Here is a 20,618-nt window from a genome sequence, read left to right on the forward strand (position 1 = left end):
TTATACTGGAGGAAATGAGTTTTCTAAAAGAATAATTTCTTTATCCTTTTCATTAAGTCACAGAATGGGCAGTGATGAAGAAGAAAATTAAAAAGCAGTTTACTGGATTGTTATATCATTTTAATCTTGAGTCACACTAAGCAGTTGTAAAGTGAAAATGAAAATGCATTTCCATTTTCAGATTTGACATTTCAAATTGAATTTTGTTACTCATTTGCAGGAGTGATATTTGAAAATTAGTTCTCAGATGCCTTTTTCTTTACCATTTTCATGAAGTCATAGAATTAGCAATGATGAATAAGAAAATTAAAAAGCAAAATTGAGAAATGCTTTTTCATTTTGATTGTGAGTCACACTAAGCAGTTGTGTAGTGAATATGAAAAAGCATTTCTTCTAATGCAGTTTAATTTTCAAATTTCACTTTTCAAATTGAATTTTGTTACATTTTTGCTGGAGTGTTATTTGAAAATTAAATCTTAAATGTTTTTTTCTTTATACTTTTCATTAAGTCACAGAATAAGCAATGAAGAAGAAAATTAAAAAGCAGTTAGGAAGATTGCTTATTAATTTTATTTATGAGTCAAATTTGGCAGTGGTAATATGAAAATGAAATATCATTTCTGCTACTGCATAATATTATTTTTGCAAGACACACGCTTCCATAGACTCCCTCTGGTGGCGGAAGATCGTCACTACAGTTTGTTTATGGCTCAGCCAAATTTAAACATCTATTGATGATAAAAGTTTATATGTGCTGCTATTATGTGGTATTTTTTATTTTTACAAAAAAACAACAAAATTCAAAAATCTTAAAATGAAATACATATAAAATATATATAAATTAGATACTTTCTCATAAATTATTTAAAATCAGTAAAAAGTGTTTTTTTTCAGGCTTATTGTTTATTTTTGTAATACTCATCAAATAAGAGGTCCTTACCTGCCCTGTGTTCTGCTTATAGAAATAAGAATCATCAGGAAATCCTGATTCTCTATTTTTCTCAGACATGAATGAGATCATCGTTCTACACACGTCACACAGCTGGAGCTGTGTTGACAGTTTAATCAGGTTACTACATCAACACAGGGCAGGCTTTATTAGTCACCATGGAAACCTACGTCACAGCAGCCTGATGCTTGTTAAATTTAAATCATCTTCAGACACACAGATGTTGAGAACGTCAATCCAAAAAGTCCTAATTAAACCTTAACTAGACGGCTTGACATTTCTAATATACACAATCCAGATGAGATGATTTATGCCTAATTACAGGCAGTCTGGGTAATGCATCTTCACCTGGGTTAAATCAGGACAGCTTTTTATTTTATTTAGAGCAGGATGGAAGCTGCTCAACCTGTCAGATATGCAGCTGGTGGATTTCACCATCTTGTGGCCAAAATTATGAATAATAAAACATAAATAGGAGCATGATAAAATAAATGTGTGATTCTAAATATGGATTCTTGTCCTAGGGTTAAAGAAACAAAAAGGGAGACATGATCCAAGTCATAACTAACTTGGAGCTTCCTTTACGGCTTTAGTTTGATTTATTCAGGCTCTGACTCATGTTTACATAAAATATATTAAAATGTTCAACTGGAAAATGTGACATCAGTTGGAAAAAAGCAACTTTTCTTTTGAACTCCAGCACAAAAGTTCTGCCAAATGTACAAGAATGACTAGACGTGACAGTGTATTTAGAAATTAAAACACAAGCCAAAATCTTCTGAAAAGATTTAATCTCACTTACTTTCACTGTTCTAACAAACATTCATAATGATGTCAGATGCAGGAAATGTTGCTAGATGAGTCCCATCAAATCTCTGAAGCAGAAAACCACGACAGCTTTAGAAGTCGTGAGGATCTGAGATGATGGCAACAAGATGGAGGAAATGGACTCAACCTGGAGGATGTTGATGAGCATGCAGGTCTCTGACAGATGTGAAGTGGAACAAACCAAGGACTAAGGATGGTGACTGCATACCCTCTAACACACACACACATACACACACATATGGGTTGAACACAGTTTCCCACAGCAGGTGAAAGTGCTCCGTGAGCTGACTGAAGCCTGGAATCTGGAGCTGAAGCAGCAGAAAATACAGACCTGAGTTTGCTCTAATAATACTGCCTTTATACTCCAGACAATTCAAACATCATATCTCTTCCTTTCTTGATATTTTTTCTTGTTACACTTCTACAGGGGAGACGTGTGAAAGACAAAACATTCTGAAGTTACGATTAAAAAAATAAATTATTACCTCGATAAAACAAAAATATTACTTTTTGCTCTGTCTCGTTCTAACTCCTGGGTTTAGTTCCTGTTACTGACCAACAGGGGGCAGTGCTGCATCAAGACCAGTCTTAAGCTAAGTAGCCTATGATTGGCTAATTATCTTTTCTCTGGACCAATCAGAACACACTCTGTTGCCACTGCTGCTGACAGTAACAGGAAGACTGATGATAAACATTTTAATATAAATATATATATTTTTATTTTTGAGGCAAAGCTGGATGATAATTCAACAAAGTTAACGACCAAACATTTTAAAGAACCTTAATAATTTTGTTTGTTTTTTTTTTTGGTCAGATTTTTCGTTCCTGTGAAAAATATTCTACTCATAGTATTCAGTCATATGATCAAACCCTGATAAATGAGGGCAACAATATGCCTCTTTAAATGTTAACAAGTCCCATTAGAAGACACCAACAACCCATCTCCATTAGGTCCAAAAAATTCACGGACTGCTGCTTCTGAACAACTTTCAACATCTGTACCACCACTCCAACCAGCAGTTTTTCTGGATTCTTAAAATTTCAATTATTCAAAAGCTCCAGGAGAGCAACAAACTGTACATTTATGATGCTTTAGTTTGCTTCTGAAACATACGATAATAAAACAGGAACTATCCAACGCAGCAGGACAGATTTGACCTTTCATGAGATTTACTAATGAAAATAAAACAAACATCTGGGTTCCACCACAGCAGGTTTGGGAGGTCAACACTTTTGCTTCCAATAAAACAAGACAACCCAGAGCGTAATCTCACAAGACAGACTACAAACACTTGTTTGCTTTAAAGTATTCCCCAAAACTGACACATCATTTCAAAACTGTATCTCTCCATGAAGTCGACATCTGAGGTGCTTTTCATGGCCGTGTGCAACACCAAAATAAAAGTTATTCACATCTATAACAAAGAGCTATTGCTTTAACAGATGCTTGGGTGTGTCTCTGAGGTAAGACTAGAAAAGTCGATTCATATGTTTCTGTAGAAGAAAAGGAGGTGGTGAAGAAACGGTCAGCAAAGGAGCAGAGTGGCCAAAACCAGCCGATCGAGTCGGTTGTGTCCTGCGGTGCTGCTCCAACAGCAGCTGTTTCCAGGGTGAAGGTGTTTGTGAGGACCAGTCTGACTTTAGAAGACAGGAGTGAGTCCCATCTTCTTTTATTTTGAAATTCCCTCCACAGATTGTAACAGACAGGCCGCTGTTTAAGCAGGAAAACTTCTGATGTTAAATGATACGTTTTAATAAATATAAATGCTCTGCTTTGGTCTAGTTTTGCTGGTTTGTGTCTTCAGCGCCAGCTCCCAGCACAAACAAGCTTTTTCATTTAAACTCTGAACATTCGTTACTCTGCACAGTGAAGAAGAAAACCCTGTTTGACTGGATACCTTGATTATTATTATGGTCTAGTTCTGTAAAACAATTCAAGCTGTTATTACTTGATTTTTAATAAAATCATCAGTCATTCTACGGTCTGGCTAGTATTAAGATACAAGTTTGGAAATACCTTTAACTAACAAATGGATTTAGTGGAACATGCTTTCACTGATCTGACTGATGGAAACATGTTGATAGGAGCTCTTTGAAATAACGCCAATAAAAAATTAAATCCACCAGATGAGTAAGGTGCCGAAGTAGTGGCCTCAGGAGCCTCTGGACTTCATCCTGGGTTTTATGCAACCTGAAACGTACGACGTGTTGTGATGAGGTCATGTAGGGAATGCTTTGTGGCCAAGAAGGTCCTCGCCAGAATAGGGAACCAAGACGGTGTGTGTGTATTTTGTATCTATCATCTTCATACCTTTGCAGCTTTTTTTGGGCTCCACTGTCCTGTCTCCAAACCGTTGCTATAGTAACAACTTTACTGTAAAATGACCTGGTTGCTATGGTGATGTCCTGAAAAACTGTGTTCCATGTTTACAGCTGAGATGTCTCAGTTCTGGAGAACACCACTGGATGGTGTGTGTGTGTGTGTGTGTGTGTGTGTTAGGGTAGATCCCTGGTGGGTTGACACAAACACCAACAGGTTTCTGAGTTATGGCAGATTGTTGTCTCGAAGACTCTCCAGGATCTGGATCAAACTCTCCAGTCCAAACACGTAACCCCTGTCGGGCCCATCGTGCACCGCTGTGTCGCCACGGAAACCCTTGAAGGTAGAATGGGCAAAGTCGATCATACGGACGTCCACCAGGGGGGGCTGTGGCGACACGGGGGCAGAAAGGAGGGAACTCAAACCTAGAGCAGGGGAGGGGAAGTCCGGATGACTTTGAGGTGAGGGGGGGCGGGGGACAATGGAGTCTGACCTGGTGGGGGGGTGAGGGGAGGGGGGCGGTGGGGCTGTGTGTTCAGGTTCCTGAGATGACAGTGACCCCGGGTCGGGGTTCTGACACATGTCCGTTTCACGGGGAGCATCAGGGGGAGGTGGAGCGTTGGGTTCTGGAGCCCCAGGGGTCTTCTGTGGTCTGGCTGCATTCTGTCCAGGGCTGGGGACCAAAGAGCCCTCAGGTTTCTACAAACACAATTTCATATTTCACTCACAGGAGGGAAGGAAGACTCCAGGTAAACATTTACTTTTATTCACCTTTCATGAATCTCTGCAGGAGCAGGGATCTAAATCATCAGAAACATCTAAAAAACCTAAACATTATATGAACCAGCATCATGTCAGCACATTTGCAACATTAGAATAAAACTACTGCAGCCCTGCTCCATTCTACTGAGCTTCACTGTGACTTTATTTAGTTTGACTCTTTCTCTTTGTCTCTGCTTGAAAAAATCATCCCACGGGAGCTATAGAACAAAAATAGCACTGCAAAGAGGTTAGTACCAGTATTACGGTCAAACTGTGGACAAAAACGCCAAAGAAAACCAAAAACTACAGCTGGTCTGAGTCTTTGTCTTCAGCAGTTCTCGGGTAATTTTAAATACAGTGCATTAAGTGTGAGCTCTTATTTATTTCCAGTAAGTGTTCTGAAAAAAAAAAAAACATTTTCTGTATGTCATCAACAAGGGTCAAACTAACATAGCAAGACAGTTTAAAGGCACTCTTGGCAGTTTTGCTTGCTTTTAGCACCCCCTAGTGTCAGTTAATCTTTATAACACCTTAATCTAACAGCTTAAATGTCTTGTCAGTCTTCCTCAGTGTCTACAGGAATGGTTCATCACTAAATTGAACAAATCAGCTGTGTTCATGATCTAAAACATGCAGAAAACATGCTGGAAGCTGACTGCTTTGCCAGGTATATCAGCTCCCAACAGAGCGGCCAGCCAGGCTGAAGCTGCAAATGCAGTGTTTAGCTTGTGTCTGGCTATAGGGGGCGGTGGGGGTCATTAACTGTAAAGGGTCATTTTAGAGCATACTGGCTCAAGAAGTTTTTATAAAAATATTCAAAAGTTGCATAGTATGGCTTTACGAGTTTTTTATTCACACCCAGACTCACCTTTCCCTCATAGATGATGAGCAGTGAGGAAGAGTAGAAGCGATATGATGCCTGCCTCTCCAGAACTGCCTTCAGGCCCCGAAGCTTGTTGAGGATTGGCTCAAAGAGGTCCCGCCTCAGGCCCTTTCCACTGTGCAGGTACTGGTAGAGGGTCTGGCGGAAGCCTTCGATTGACAGGCTGCGGCCGTAGTACTTGTTCCTGCAGAGGTAGTGACCCGTGCTCAGCTGGAACACCTGCAGAGGAAGAGGAGCAGAACCTCAAACGTCTCACTGAAAACAGCAGCAGCTCAATGTTTTTTTTTTGTCATAATAGTCAAGTAAAAACGGCAGGAAATACAGAGTAGTAATGATTTATCTGATCCTCCAACTCCCCAAGGACAAAACAAGACCAAAAACTTTGCAAACTATATAAAGTTTAGCTTTAGCAGCTTTTATTCAATTCAAAAATACTTTATTAATCCCAGAGGGAAATTGATTAAATTTATAACAAGCAGGAGGACTCTATGTTTTCATAAGTTATCCTACCCAGTAAAGTGGTTTGGGTGACAGGTAAACTGAGAGCTGAGCTTCCTCCACACGCAGGTCTCATCAGGTTCAACAGCATAAATTTTTATTCTACCTGCATGCCACACACTCTGACTCCCAGCGTCGCTGAGGTGCTCTGTTCGCATTTCTTCATCTGTCTGGCTGCTTTTTCCTCAGAGGCGTCGTCTCCATGCTGCCTGGTGCCCATCTTCAGGTCCAGGATGCAGGGGTAAGAAAAGTGATGGACGACGTTCTCCAACAACAGGAACTCTGATTAAAATGCTGTGGTTAAGGAGGAAACATCACCATTCTGACAAAATCCCCAGAATTCAGCAGATGATTTAAATAAAGTGTGTGTAGCACAGCGACACACTGCCTTGTTGAATGTGAGTGAAGACAGATGGTTCTGGTAGAGGTCAGAGTGTGTGCTGCTCTGTCTCTGGTCCTCCAGCCGCTGCAGGCTGCTCTCTTTGAAGCTGCAGATCAAAACATGAACTTTAACATGATAACCTTGAACAGAACAGAGCCTTGTGTGTGAATGCTCTGCTAACAACAATCGCTACAATATTATACATTTTATCAGCACAAGTTGCTAATGGTTAGCCTATTTCTAATAAAAAGTGTTAATGATCAGGCCCATTAGAGGATACTGAAGAGTTTGCGGTCCGTTGATTCGGATCTCATGCGGCTGAGCTGTTCTTTGTGGCAGCGGAGGCTCCAGGGGTTGTGACTGATCTTCTCTAAGGTCAGCCCGCTGTTCCAGTCCAGCATCTGAAACGGAACGTCTGAATGGATCTTTGCATCGAGCCTCGGACTCTTCAGTTCTGCAAGGCTGTGGGGAGAGGGGATCATTTATTTTGTGAAGTCATCCATCTATCCATCCACTTTGTTAAACCTCTTTTAGCTTTTTCTTCACTTCAAACTGCTTTTACAAAAACCGCAACATCTCTAAACTCACATTTGAATGTAGCTTGTTCTGGTTTGATTTTAGAATACAGGAATAAAAAAGTATTTAATACACTTTCTAAGAAAACTAACTCACATAAAGTTGTTTAATAGCGAAACACGTGAATTATTACTGCAGGATCGTCTGACCTGTCCGAGGCGCCTGTGTCGTGCACCTCCTTTCTGTCGGCCCGCTCCTCCTTGTGCTCAGTAGAAGAGGATGAGCGATGGAGGCTGCGGCGGGAGTGTTTCCTCCTGGGCTGCTCTCTCTCTTGAGTGTCCCGCTCCTCGTGCTCCCCTGTCCCAATGTCCATGTTGTCCACATGAGGGTACGCCACGAGGTTGATGTAGCCATCAGAGTCGCCTTCAAAACACACCAGCACCACACCTAGTAGAAGGAAACCAGACACCAACACGAAGATCAGAAACATTCAAGTATCCAATAAAATTCTCTCTCTTACTAAAGGAAGTACAGCTTCATTTTTTAAAGGTCACATCTTTACAAATAACATGTGACGTGGAGCTTTAGCCAGATGCAGGTTTGTGCAAATGTGAGAAGAACCAGCTGCTTCCCTCCTTTTCTGCTGCTGGACAAAACAAAAAATGCATCTTTAACAGAGAAAAACTGACATTCATCACAAGCTGTTATTCATCCTGTTGTGAGACGAACTCCTGAAATGTGACATCAGGCTTGTTTTCATTCACCACTCTGTTTGAATGTAAACGAAGAAGCAGGCTAGATGCAAAAGTTGAGCTCAGGCTGAAGCTGCCCTCCGTTCATCTCATTAGCTTCTGTAAGCTACGAGTCTTCAACATCAGTAAAATGATGGTTAATGAACGGTGTGTTCTTCCAGTTTTAAACGCCTCACTCCAGTTGTTTTTCTTATTGCTGTACATTTCACAATACCACAATTACTAGTCTTCTGTTCAGTGCTTTTCCTTATGTGCAACTTAGATTATTCGTGCAGTTATTTTGTAAATGGCCTTGTTGGTTTTTGCACAAGCTTTAATTTGGCTCCAATTTACTTCATTTACAATATAAAATATGTGTTGATGTGGAAGTAAAAACATAATAAATAGTATTTAAACGATACATAATCCAGCTTTTCTACAAAATAATTCCTGAACTAAAACGGTCAAATTTTGCACTATTCAAGTGTCCAAAATCATGGTGGTACTTGAGGTAAAAAAGTGTGAGAACCACTAGTGTAAGTCGCGTTAATAGACGAAAGCTAAAAAAAAAACATCTTTAACATTTCTTCCTTTGTTTTAACAAACACTCAGCGTGTCACGCCTAAAACGGTCTGGATGGAAACAGACTTTGTGTTTCTAACAGACAGAATGCGGCGATTCTACGATCTTTCCTGCTTTGGCAGATTTTCAACACATTCCAATCCTTACGTATGTTTTTAAAATGCAGAGTTAACAACATCCACACAACCCAACTGTTCACAACAAAAATAGCACAGTGGGTGGATGTCTTTACAGAAACAATTAGGATCTGGCTCCAGCGCCAGCCCTGGTCCAACACTGGATTTGTGGAAAAAATCCATAAGAGATGATGGTTTCCATTTTAAACAAACAGAAATCAGCGTTTGATAAACAGCAGAACATCTCACCCCTCTTGAGTCAGACATTCAGGATTCTTCATGTTTATTCGTGTCAACTCCTAATATAAAAGACTACATCTAATGTCTAGTTAGACACAGAAGGTTTCTGCATCCAGGATCATTTTCTCCAAAAGCAGAAGAGATCTCATGAGTCAGTTCTGTCTGCAGAAAACACGACCACCTCTAAAAAATCCAAACAAGGACACATTTAATCTGATAATGTCAAACAATATGTGGTTAAAGCAACCTTGACAGCCTCAGAAAGTTGTTCCTGAGCAGCTGTCAGTCTACTGTTATTTAATCAGCAGGACAATGGTGGTGGGCAGAGATCCAGGACTAAATTTAGACTGGCGCTGTTGTCACCAGCAGGCTGGAGGAGAGGGAATGCAGACCCAGCAGGAGCACGGCCAGAACCTGTTTTATACAAACCCAGAGGGTTTAAAAGATAACCTCATGTTAAGTATAATTATTATTTCTATTCAAAACAAATGTATGTCACATACTCCTCTCACATCACATCTAAGAAAGAATCCAACAGGTTGTGTTTGTTCGTTTTAGAGTTGAACTTAAACTAAATACAGAAATACTTAAATAAAATTAGAGTGATAACCAGATGTACCACTATTTTTGTTTGTATGTCTATACTAGCCACATAAGTCAAATACTTCTTATACAAATAATTATTTTTCAATAAAAGCATAATGAACGAATTCAATTAGTGAAATACATCTATAAGTTTAACTAATTACTACTACAAGGGACCGCATCCCTCGGGGGGCCCTGTGTGTGTGTGTGTGTGTGTGTGTTGGGGGGGGGGGGTAACTCCCGGAAGCATGGGGTACCAGGCCCTCTGATACGGGCTGTTAGGTCCCTGTATGACCGGTGTCGGAGCTTGGTCCGCATTGCCGGCAGTAAGTCGGGCTCGTTCGCAGTGAGAGTTGGACTCCGCCAAGTCTGCCCTTTGTCACCGATTCTGTTCATAACCTTTATGGACAGAATTTCTAGGTGCAGCCAAGGTGTGGAGGGCATCCGTTTTGGTGGCCTGAGGATCAGGTCTCTACTTTTTGCAGATGATGTGGTCCTGTTGGCTTCATCAGAACGTGATCTTCAGCTTTCGCTGGAGCGGTTCGCAGCCGAGCGTAAAGCAGCTGGGATGAGAATCAGCTCCCCTAAATCTGAGACCATGATATTCATTCGGAAAAGGGTAGAATGCCTTCTCCGGGTCAGGTATGAGCTCCTGCCTCAAGTGGAAGAGTTTAAGTATCTCGGGGTCTTGTTCACGAGTGAGGGAAAACTGGAGCGTGAGATTGATAGGCGGATTGGTGCTGCATCTGCAGTGATGCGGGTATTGTACTGGTCTGTCGTGGTGAAGAGAGAGCTGAGTCAGAAGGCGAAGCTCTCGATTTACCGGTCGATCTACGTTCCTACCCTCACCTATGGTCATGAGCTTTGGGTAGTGACCGAAAGAACGAGATCGTGGATACAAGCGGCCAAAATGAGTTTTCTCCGAAGAGTGGCTGGGCTCTCCCTTAGAGACAGGGTGAGAAGCTTGGTCATTCGGGAGGGGCTCGGAGTAGACCTGCTGCTCCTCCTCATCGAGAGGAGCCAATTGAGGTGGCTCGGGCATCTGGTCAGGATGCCTCCTAGACGCCTCCCTGGTGAGGTTTTCGGGGCACGTCCGACTGGGAGGAGACCTAAAGGTAGACCCAGGACACGGTGGAGGGACTACGTCTCTCATCTGGCCGGGGAACGCCTTGGGATTCCCCCGGAGGAGCTGGCCCAAGTGGCTGGGGAGAGGGAAGTCTGGGCATCTCGCCTTAGGCTACTGCCCCCGCGACCCGACTCCAAATAAGTGGATGAAAATGGATGGATGGATGGATGGTTGGACTACTACAAGCATAAACCTCGAGTATAACCCAATTTTTAAAAATACTTTTGTTTGGAAACAGCAGCCAGAAACTATAAAAGTGAGAATTGTTCCTGGATCAACTTTAAACAATCAGTGGAAGAATACCAACTTCCTGTTATGGATGGAGGAGCTGTACGGCTAATTGGGAGAGAATAAACTAAAAAGTTAAGCTAGGAGACAGAACTGAATAGTATTTCGGTCTGGCATAAAGCTAATCTGCACACATCACACTGTAATTTATTTTTGCACCAATATCTTTCCCATGCAATATAATAAGAATAATTTGAGGATGCAATTTCAGAAGTCTGACTCAGTAATCCAGCCTAACAGATTACATCTTAATGTGACAACATACAAGCAAAAACCCCTGGTAGAGTGTAAACAGGCTACTGTAAAGACATCAGAAACCAGAGCCCCACTGATCAAAGCATCAAGTCCCTTTAGCTGCCTGGCCCTCACGTGTTCTGTTTCACCTTCTGACATTTAAGATATAACTCCAGTAAATCAATAACAAAACATGCAAAAATTTCCCTCTCACAGCTACAGTTCAAGTCTGAACGAAAGAGAAATGATTTGTTACTTTAACTGTATACTTACCGCCTGAAGAACAAACATATCTACAGCTGTGACGTTCCATGTAAAACTAAAAGCACTAACACGTGTTTCCACTTCTGAGTGATTGAGCTGTGACGAGAATTAGACTTTCAAACTGTGCAGATTACCACAAATACGGTAATTGATTACGGAGTAATTTCTCCCCAAACCAGCAGCTGCAGGATAAACCAACAACACGGTGAAGTAGATGTCAGTCAAGATTAGTCGCTCTTGTTTACACACCCACACGTTCTTTAAGGAGGGAGGGGTAATCGATGGCAGTAACTGTGTGGGTGCACTGCTGCTCTGTGGGGTGTTTGACATTTCTCTACATATTTCTCTTTTTAGACTAGAGCCTAAAGCTGTGTTTATTATGGTCCCTGGACCATGGCTCCTACAGATCGTGGCCTCTACTGTTAACTTCATGTCATATAGTTTTATTAATGTTTCAGGACGTTATTGCTCTGCTAACACCATCTGAAGGCTCTTGTCATGTTTTTCTGTCAGCTAAGGGGCTGGTGACTGACATCTATGGTTGACAGTTTGGTTCTCCGGGCCCATGCACCAACAGCACTGCCACATACTGTCAGTTTAGCATTTGGACTCGAGTCCCCCGTCAGCTTCAGCACAACATTAAAGCTTAAGTTGCTCATTTAAAAAAGGTTTGGCCTCTGGGCTAAAAACACGCACTGAAGGTGACGTCACTCTCCCTGAAGTCCGTGGTGTGCTGGTTCTACATATTTAGACTTGTGTGTCACCGCATTTTTCTGAGTCTGACAAATGATGAAAATGGCTGCATTCCATATAGTGTGAAGGATCTGGTATTTGGCTTAAAAGGCTCAATGTCACAACTTAAAAGCCTTCACAAACTGTTTGTTAGACCTGCTCTATCCAACATGAAATATTTCCATATGAAAGAGACAAAATGTGGGTGTGTGGTCCCACTGTTTGGGTCTGTTACTACAGCAAAGCATGGTGAAAACAGTTACAGCATGTGTCAGGTGATGAAGAGCAGAGCTGAGCACTCCTCCTCCACTAAAACATCCATAGCTCCTTCCTTCTCCACTACCCAGAGCATACTTCTGCAGGGGTACCAATCCTCACAAAGATTTTACGATGCAAGAAAAACAAATGGGACTCTCCTCAGTAACATCAGAGCGCTCAACAATGTGTTGCCTGGTCTTTATCTTTTGCCTGCAATAATTACTGAAGATTTCTTTATGGGCTAATAAGACAAGGCAAGGCAGCTTGATTTGTACAGCATTTTTCATATTCAGTGTGCTAGCCAGGTGCAAGAACATCCATCCATCCATCCATCCTCTGAACCCGCTTTGTCCACGCAGGGTCGTGGGGAGGGCTGGTGCCTATCTCCAGCAGTCAATGGGCAATCAGGCGGGGTACACCCTGGACAGAGAGCCAGTCCATCGCAGGGCAACACAGAGACACACAGGACAAACAACCATGCACACACACTCACACCTAAGGACAATTTAGACAGACCAATCAACCTAACAGTCATGTTTTTGGATGGTGGGAGGTAGGGCTGCTCAATTAATCGAATTTTAATCACGATTACGATCTGAGTTTTGAACGATTATATAAAACAAAACAAGCCGATTATTTGCTCCTCCCGCTTGCGCTGCCCTGAGTTGCAAATGAAGCGCTCCTCCACAGTGTTGCCAACTTAGCGACTTTGACGCTATTTCTAGCAGCTTTTCAGACCCCCTTCTTGACTTTTTAATCCTAAAAGTACCTAGCGAACACCTCAGAAACATCTCTGGTAACCCTTAGCTACTTTCTGGATAACGGTCGTCGACATTTCCTGCAGGTTAGCTAAACACTCCGCCTGAGCTCCGGACCGTTCTTCACAACATTAGGAAAGGGAATGATGCAGTGATGTGTCGGTCGCTAAAGACAGCTCTCGGAGCCGGCTCCCTGTTGGATTAACCAGAGTGAGTGACACACACACCGTACCTGCGGACTCCTGAGCAGCTAAAAACAGCTAAATGTGCGCGTGCAGCGTGCTAAACACACGTGCAGCTTGCCCGATTGCTGTGAGACCGGGTTGGGGGGTGGGGGGTGCAGCTGTGGTTGGGACAATTATTACATTAACTGATGAACTTGTAAATAAATAGTTTATAAATAAGGTAGAAATAAGTTCCTCACGCTGATAACTAATAACTAACCTCTCTGAGGACACGGTGCTCCTACAGCACCTTGACACGACTCAATAAATGTTATGCAACATTTTGTGAACATCAATTTATTTGCATTTATTTGTTATAAATGCCACTGTATAATTCTTGCTGTCAGTATTGCAAGATATTGGTATTTGGGTCTGTACTGGTTAGACTTAAATGAGTTAAACCAAGGTCTATAGCCCTTGGGTCATAGACTATGAGCTTTAAGTATATTGGTCTTTTTATACTGGGAATCAGGAGTTATTTTAGTGATCATCTTGTTTCTTATTTTTGTCCTAATTGTGCCCTGAGCAATTTTATGACTGAATAAAAACAAATAAAATCATCATAAATTGAAAAATCGTCCTAAATAATCGTGATCTCAATTTCAGTCACAAAAATCGTGATTATTATTTTTGCCATAATCGAGCAGCCCTAGGAGCACCCGGAGAGAGAACCCACGCATACACAGGGAGAACATGCAAACTCCATGCAGAAAGATCCCAGGCCGGGAATCGAACCCAGGACCTTTTCGCCGCAAGGCAACAGCTTTAACCACTGCACCACTGCGCAGCCGTGCAAGAACATAAAACATTAAAATCAACTTGACAACGTAAAACAGCAGATTTTTAAATCAAATTTAAAATACCCTAAAAAATTTTGATGTAAGAAATAAGATAAAAAAGTCAAGTTAAAGGGTGAGCAGTTACAGTGCAGAAGGTACAGCATGAGACACATTCAAACTAGGGCTGGGCAACATGGCCTAAATTCAATATCACGATATATTGACGATTTCACCTTGATAACAATAAATGGATGATAACTACAGGTATGCGCAGGATCAAAAGTTGTCCACTAGATGGGGCTGTCACATGTATTGTTGAGTCACATTTTTTTATGACTCAAGGTGGTACAGCTTCTTAAAGGAACATCCTACACACATTTTTACATTTTTTAATCATCAAATTTATTGACATGGGGAAAATTATCTCGATAAGAGTCAGGAATTTCGATAACAATAATTTTTTTAATTATTGGCCAGCCCTAATTTAAAGGCAGATTTTTCTATTCTGATTTAAAAGTTTCTAGAGTTGGGGCACATTTGAAGTCACAAGGATCTGATTCCATCTGTGTGCAGGAGTAACTAAAAGCAGCTTCACCCTGTTTGGTTCTGACCCGGAGTTCTACCAGCTGACTGCTTCCTAAGGATCTCTGAGCCCTGCTGGGCATTGATACTGCAACGAGATCCAACATGTATTTTGGCCCCATGCCACTGAGTGATTTATAAACTAGCATTAGCACTTTGATATTGATTCTGTAGTTCACTGGTAACCAGTGTAGAGATTTAAGAACAGGAGTGATGTACTCGGGTTTCTTGGTTGTTGTTAAAAATCAATTTACAGAAAAACTATTTTTAATGATTATTTCTGATTATGATGGCTCACTTCTAATTTCTGAAACTGGCTCACCTTTTTCCAGCCAGCTGGATATGAACACATGAATGAGTTTCTCTAGGTCCTGTCTGGACATGAGACCTCTGAATTGTGTGATTTGAAGAGGATAAAACACTGATCTAGTTATAGCCTTAGTGTGACCAGTGAAGCTCAGGTCTGAATAAATTATGACACCAAGATTTCTAGCCTGTGTCTTTGTCTTTATTCTTCGGGGGTCAAGCTGAACAGTAACCTCCACCCTATCCTTCTTATTTCCAAAGACAATAACTTCAGTTTTATCTTTGTTTAACTGGAGGAAGTTTGACCACATTAACTAGCTTCAAACATCGTGAGAATATAATACAAACCCATATGTAGCCATGAACTCAGTTAATTTTCATTAAAACATTGATGTTTTAAGGGCCCAATTTGGAGTCTGATCTGGTTTACATTGTATTTTTATTTCTATCCGGTTATCCTGCATGATTAATGCCTCTTTTTCAAGGGAACTGCTCAAGATATCAAAGGTAAAAGATAAAAATCGACATAAAAAGATGAAAGCAAATAAGTCCAAATCCACATGCCACACACACACTAATCCAGAGTTATATTCCTCGGAAGCAAAAGGGTTCTGAAGTTCTGCATCAGGGTTCATAATCGGGTCAGCATCAGATCCTCAACGCTCAACTTCGTTTAGATTTTCTAATTATTACAGGAAACACTTCATTGATTTGATTGCATAAATTTTAGATTATGTGACTTTGTGGCTAACTCTTTTACACTTAATGATAATATTATATTAAACTGGCCTAAATAATCTCATAATAACCTTTTAGTGTTTAAATAACTAGACATTTAGATACGTTTGGTTCTGTTTTTGATGTAACTCATAATAAAACACTGAGCCATGAAGAGTCCACCAACAGCAGTCAGGCTCTGATGCTCAGCATCAGTGGGCTGGGACTGACCTTTATACTCTGGAGTGAACTCCTTCATCTCAGGAGGCAGAGACTCGTAGAAGCGCTGCTCTCTGCTGATCAGAGGCTTACACACTGTGTGGTCATCGTAACGCATCATGCTGGAGTGACCCCCCACCTGTGAGCACGAAAGGAGACACCAGAAATTCAGTGCAACAAAAACACAACTTACAAGCTCCTCATGTCCAGCTGCATTACAGATGTTTTAGTTTGTAACTATAGTCCTCACTTATTCGGGATTCATGCTACTTGCACCCACCTGGTGTATGAACGGCTCCAGAGAAACGCCCCCTGCTTGTGGTCGAAGTGAAGCCCCTCCCCCCACCCCAGCCCCCTGCAGCTTGCTGTCCATGTTGATGGTTTGAGGGAGGCACATGGCTCCAGGCGGACGTGCCGCGCTTCCTCCTGTAGATGAAATTCATCCATGAGGTGGACTGCTCTTTTACGTCTCTAGAGGGAATTAGTTTCCCTATGAGATCATTTAACATTACAAGTCGCTCAATATCTAAATTATATAAATATGTTAATTTTACATCTAGTTTTTGTCTTAATCTTAGTGGTTTTCGTAATTTTCAGAATCAAAATGTTGTACTGTTATTCCAGCATACTCCAGGCACATCTGCTAACATCTGGATTTTACTTTCAAAGGGAGCTGGAACCTGATCCTCCGACCCACTGGGTGTGTGTGGACATCCATATCCTAATCGGAGACGTTTATACTGGGAGGATGTTACAGAACCTCTTTCAGCACTAATAGTAAATACACCCCTAATGGTGACGTGTGAGGATTTACTGAGCTTGTTTTATATCAGGTGAGGGTGAGTTTTTAAACAAACAAACCCAAGGGTTTTGAAAGTTTAATATGAGATGTTTTATCCTGACATCTGAAATTCCCTCTGTGTTTTACATCATTTAGTGTTTTACATCATTTAGTTCAGATGATCAAACTTTGACTTTTCCAAAGAGCGGTGGGCTTTTTTGGTGTCGGCAGGCAAATATTTCTGGTTCAAAAAGGGCCACTCCACTGAAACTGCTCTGTTAGCAGTGACGGAATCCTTAAAAGAAGCTAGAGTGACTGCCAAATCCTCAGTGCTTATCCTGCTCGACTAATCAGCTGCATGGCTTCCTTTTGTCCACACTCTCTAGCATGGGCATCACAGAGAAAGCACACACCTGGTTTGAATCGTACCTCACAGGACGATCATTCAGTGTATCTTGGTTTGGACAATCCTCTACCGTGCACCATCTTGCCACAGGAGTCCCCCAGGGCTCTGTATTAGGACCTCTTCTCTTTGCCATATACACCACCTCACTGGGTGAGATCATTCGATCACATGGCTTCTCCTACCACTGCTATGCAGACGACACCCAGCTCTATCTGTCATTTCCACCGGACGACCACACCGTCTCTGCATGAATATCAAACTGTCTCTCTGACATACCAAAATGGATGAAATCCCACCATCTCCAACTCAACCTCTCTAAAACTGAACTACTTGTCTGTCATTCAATTCAATTCAATTTTATTTATATGGCGCCAAATCATGACAAGAGTCGTCTCAAGGCACTTCACATAATAAACATTCCAATTCAGGTCAGTTCATTAAGCCAATCAGAAAAAATGTTTCCTATATAAGGAACCCAGCAAATTGCATCAAGTCACTGACTTTACAGCAATCCTCATACTAAGCAAGCATAAAGCGACAGTGGAGAGGAAAACTCCCTTTTAACAGGAAGAAACCTCCAGAGGATCCTGGCTCAGTATAAGCAGCCATCCTCCACGACTCACTGGGGATCGAGAAGAAGGAACAGACACACACACACACACACACACGCACGTACGCACGCACGCACGCACACACACACACACACACGCGCACACACACACCAAGCAATGTGTCCATGGCCACACCGCGACTGCCCAGCAAATACTCCATTTGGCGAGAGATAAACCCCATTGTATTTATCCTAGTGAATCTATTGTTAAACGGGTAAACTAGCAGTAGCACATCCAACGTCAAGGAATCAAAAAGTTTTTATCAGGAGAGGGTCATCCCAGCAAAACCATCCATACAGCACAATATCTCAATCCAAAATGACTTCCTATCTCTGGCTCCTTCAAAGGCAGTTCGAAATCTGGGTGTTGTGAATGATGAACACTTGACCTTTAAAGATAATGTTGCCTCTATTGCTCGTTCATGCCGCTTTACGCTGTATAACATACGAAAGATCAGACCATACCTAACACAACATGCCAACCAGCTCCTGGTGCAATCTACTGTCATCCCCCCCTCAACTACTGCAATGCCCTTCTAACTGGTCTTCCAGGCAGTACTGTGAGACCTCTTCAAATGGTCCAGAATGCAGCGGTCTTCAATCAGCCAAAAAGAGCACACGTCACCCCTCTGTCCATTGAGCTCCACTGGCTACCGCTAGCAGCACGCATCAAATTCAAATTGCTAACACTAGCATACAAAGTCCGAGATGGTATGGCTCCCATCTACCTGAATCCTCTTGCAAAGGCTTACGTCTCGGCCCGGCCGCTCCAGTCATCACAGGATCGTTGGCTAGCAGTGCCTACACCACGCTCAGGACAATCCAGACTCTTCTCATGCATTGTTCCACAAATGTGGAATGACCTACCAAGCACTACCAGAACAGGGGCTTCCTTTTCAATTTTCAAGAAACTCCTGAAGACCCTGCTCTTCAGAGAGCATCTTCTTAACTAGCACCCTCCCTGCACCCGTCCCCCCTCTCTACTGTCCACTCCTTGTTCTCTTCTCTCCATGATTGATGTCAAGTTGTTGTTGTTATTGTTGTTGTTAGCCTCAAGGGCAGCATGCCGATTATCACTTGTAAGTCGCTTTGGACAAAAGCGTCTGCTAAATACATAAACATAATTCTTATGGATTTCAGAATAAAAATCTGAGCTTTGTCATCATCTAAGTGCTAATTTTCAGAAATAAGTGATGAACTTTTTACCCAGGTTGCTAAAGTTGACCTCAGTGGCTGTAAACTAAGTCATATTTCGTTATTTGCAGCCATGTCAACCTAACCTTATCGAGTAGTGCTCTTTGTTCTTACATTATAAGTTCCTGATTTAAAATCAGCTGTTCCTGATTTTAAACTGTACCTGGAAAGCCGAGTTGGGTTGTGGGTAATTATGAGTTGGTAAAATACAATTTGTTAAATAAAAGAAAATTAAATAAAAGTTAAATAAAGCCATTGTCTTTCATATTTTAATGATTTAATATTTATTTGTAATAAGATCATCTAAACCACAGGTTTCACACAATGATAACCATTTGACCACTGCCTGACTAAACCAAGTAGCTAGCAGAGATGTAAGATGGTGGCGGGGTCCTGGTCTTACCCTGGGCATGAGCTCTGGTGTGCAGTGATGGGGAGGGGGGAGCACAGGGCACCACAGGCTGCTGGGAGCGCACGCCGGCCCCAGGGGGAGGCGGCGCCAGACCGAAAAACCACCTCACAAAGCCTCCGATGAGAGCGGTCTGATCCACCGCCGGCAGTACAGAGGTCCAATGGTGGCGGGGGTTGACAAGCGGGGTCGGCAGGAGAAGCAGGGTGTCAGTCAGTCTGGGTCCCCGCTTCCTGTGAAATGAGGTAACACCATAATTTAGTGTTCAGAGATGAGCGCACTTCAACAATAAATTAAGTTCAGCTTTCATAAAATAAAGAAGCTAAAGCTGCAGCCGAAAATTGCTTCATTCAGTTTATTTATAAAGCATTTATAACAACGAGTCGTCTCAAGGTCCTTCACTATTATTATCATTATGCTAATTAGTTTAAAGTTTCCTATGGAAAGAAACCCAGCAGGTTGCATCGAGTCACTGACTTGTTGCGTCAGACTTTACAACGATCCTCATACTAAGCAAGCATATAGCGACAGTGGAGAGGAAAACTCCCTTTTAACAGGAATAACCTCCAACAGCACCTGGCTCCATAGGGATTTGTGATTCATGATCTACACATCATCGTCTGATCAGTCCTACATATTCAAACTTAATTTAGGAAACAAAACAAGTGTCATGCCTTTGTTAAAGATCCCTCCCCCAACAAACAGCTGCTTAAAACTGATAAAAGATCACAAGAAATCGACACAAGCATCGCTTTTAATCGCAAATGTAAATTAGAGCGAAGCCCAGCTCAATGACAATGACAAAACAACACAAATGATGGATGTATTCAAACAGTGGATGAAAACTATTAACTCTAGACTTTACTGAAATCACCACATCAGACGAAAAGCAACACAATTAATACAATTGTAATATCTTAATTTCATGCAGCTCTGATTCATACAAATTTAAGTTTTCCAACTAGCTGTAGTTTGTTTTACACCCTCTGCTGGCTCAGGATGACAAACACCTGGAGCACAAAACCATCCACAACCTGTTATGGAAAAACCCGACGAGTCAGTCAGCCAGTTCAGTGAGAACAGGACACCATCAGGTCATCGGTGTGATTGGGAGTGAAGGAAAAAACGGAAAATAAATCCTTTGGCGTGTCATCAAGGTTAAAAATGTTTTACCCATCATGTTTCAGAAACCAGCACTGGCAGAAATCTACCCACAAAGGAAATTCAGCATTGGACATTCTGATCTCCAGTCACGATCTGACCTTGAGTCAGCATGAGCCTCAGATGCAGGCTGTCTGGTCTCACACACTCACACACACACACACGCACGCACGCACGC

At 41.9% G+C, this 20,618-nt stretch overlaps 1 protein-coding gene across 1 annotated transcript; it reads right to left on the reverse strand.

Annotated features, from left to right (window-relative positions):
• Positions 1 to 4,110: 4,110 nt before the first annotated feature.
• On the reverse strand, positions 4,111 to 19,458 carry ip6k1 (inositol hexakisphosphate kinase 1). Its single transcript, XM_054731191.2, has 8 exons — positions 19,274 to 19,458; positions 16,160 to 16,305; positions 15,892 to 16,018; positions 7,348 to 7,585; positions 6,903 to 7,084; positions 6,347 to 6,522; positions 5,728 to 5,961; positions 4,111 to 4,796 (listed from the first exon to the last, which is right to left on the reverse strand). Exons 2-8 carry the CDS (start codon positions 16,274 to 16,276, stop codon positions 4,323 to 4,325), a joined length of 1,548 nt encoding a protein of 515 aa, XP_054587166.1. The 5' UTR covers positions 16,277 to 16,305; positions 19,274 to 19,458; the 3' UTR covers positions 4,111 to 4,322.
• Positions 19,459 to 20,618: the final 1,160 nt, after the last annotated feature.

Source organism: Nothobranchius furzeri, chromosome 3, assembly GCF_043380555.1.
Source record: "Nothobranchius furzeri strain GRZ-AD chromosome 3, NfurGRZ-RIMD1, whole genome shotgun sequence".
Lineage (NCBI taxonomy): Eukaryota > Metazoa > Chordata > Actinopteri > Cyprinodontiformes > Nothobranchiidae > Nothobranchius > Nothobranchius furzeri.

What these genes read in the sequence shown, in the direction of transcription:
- ip6k1 (XM_054731191.2), bottom strand. Translation starts at nt 16,276, where the DNA reads ATGTGCCTCCCTCAAACCATCAACATGGACAGCAAGCTGCAGGGGGCT. An exon ending in AACGGACCGCAAACTCTTCA is followed by an intron (nt 6,523 to 6,902) that starts GTATCCTCTAAT and finishes CATTTTAATCAG; the next exon opens with AGTTCCTGTTGTTGGAGAAC. An exon ending in TCATCATCTATGAGGGAAAG is followed by an intron (nt 4,797 to 5,727) that starts GTGAGTCTGGGT and finishes TTGTGTTTGTAG; the next exon opens with AAACCTGAGGGCTCTTTGGT.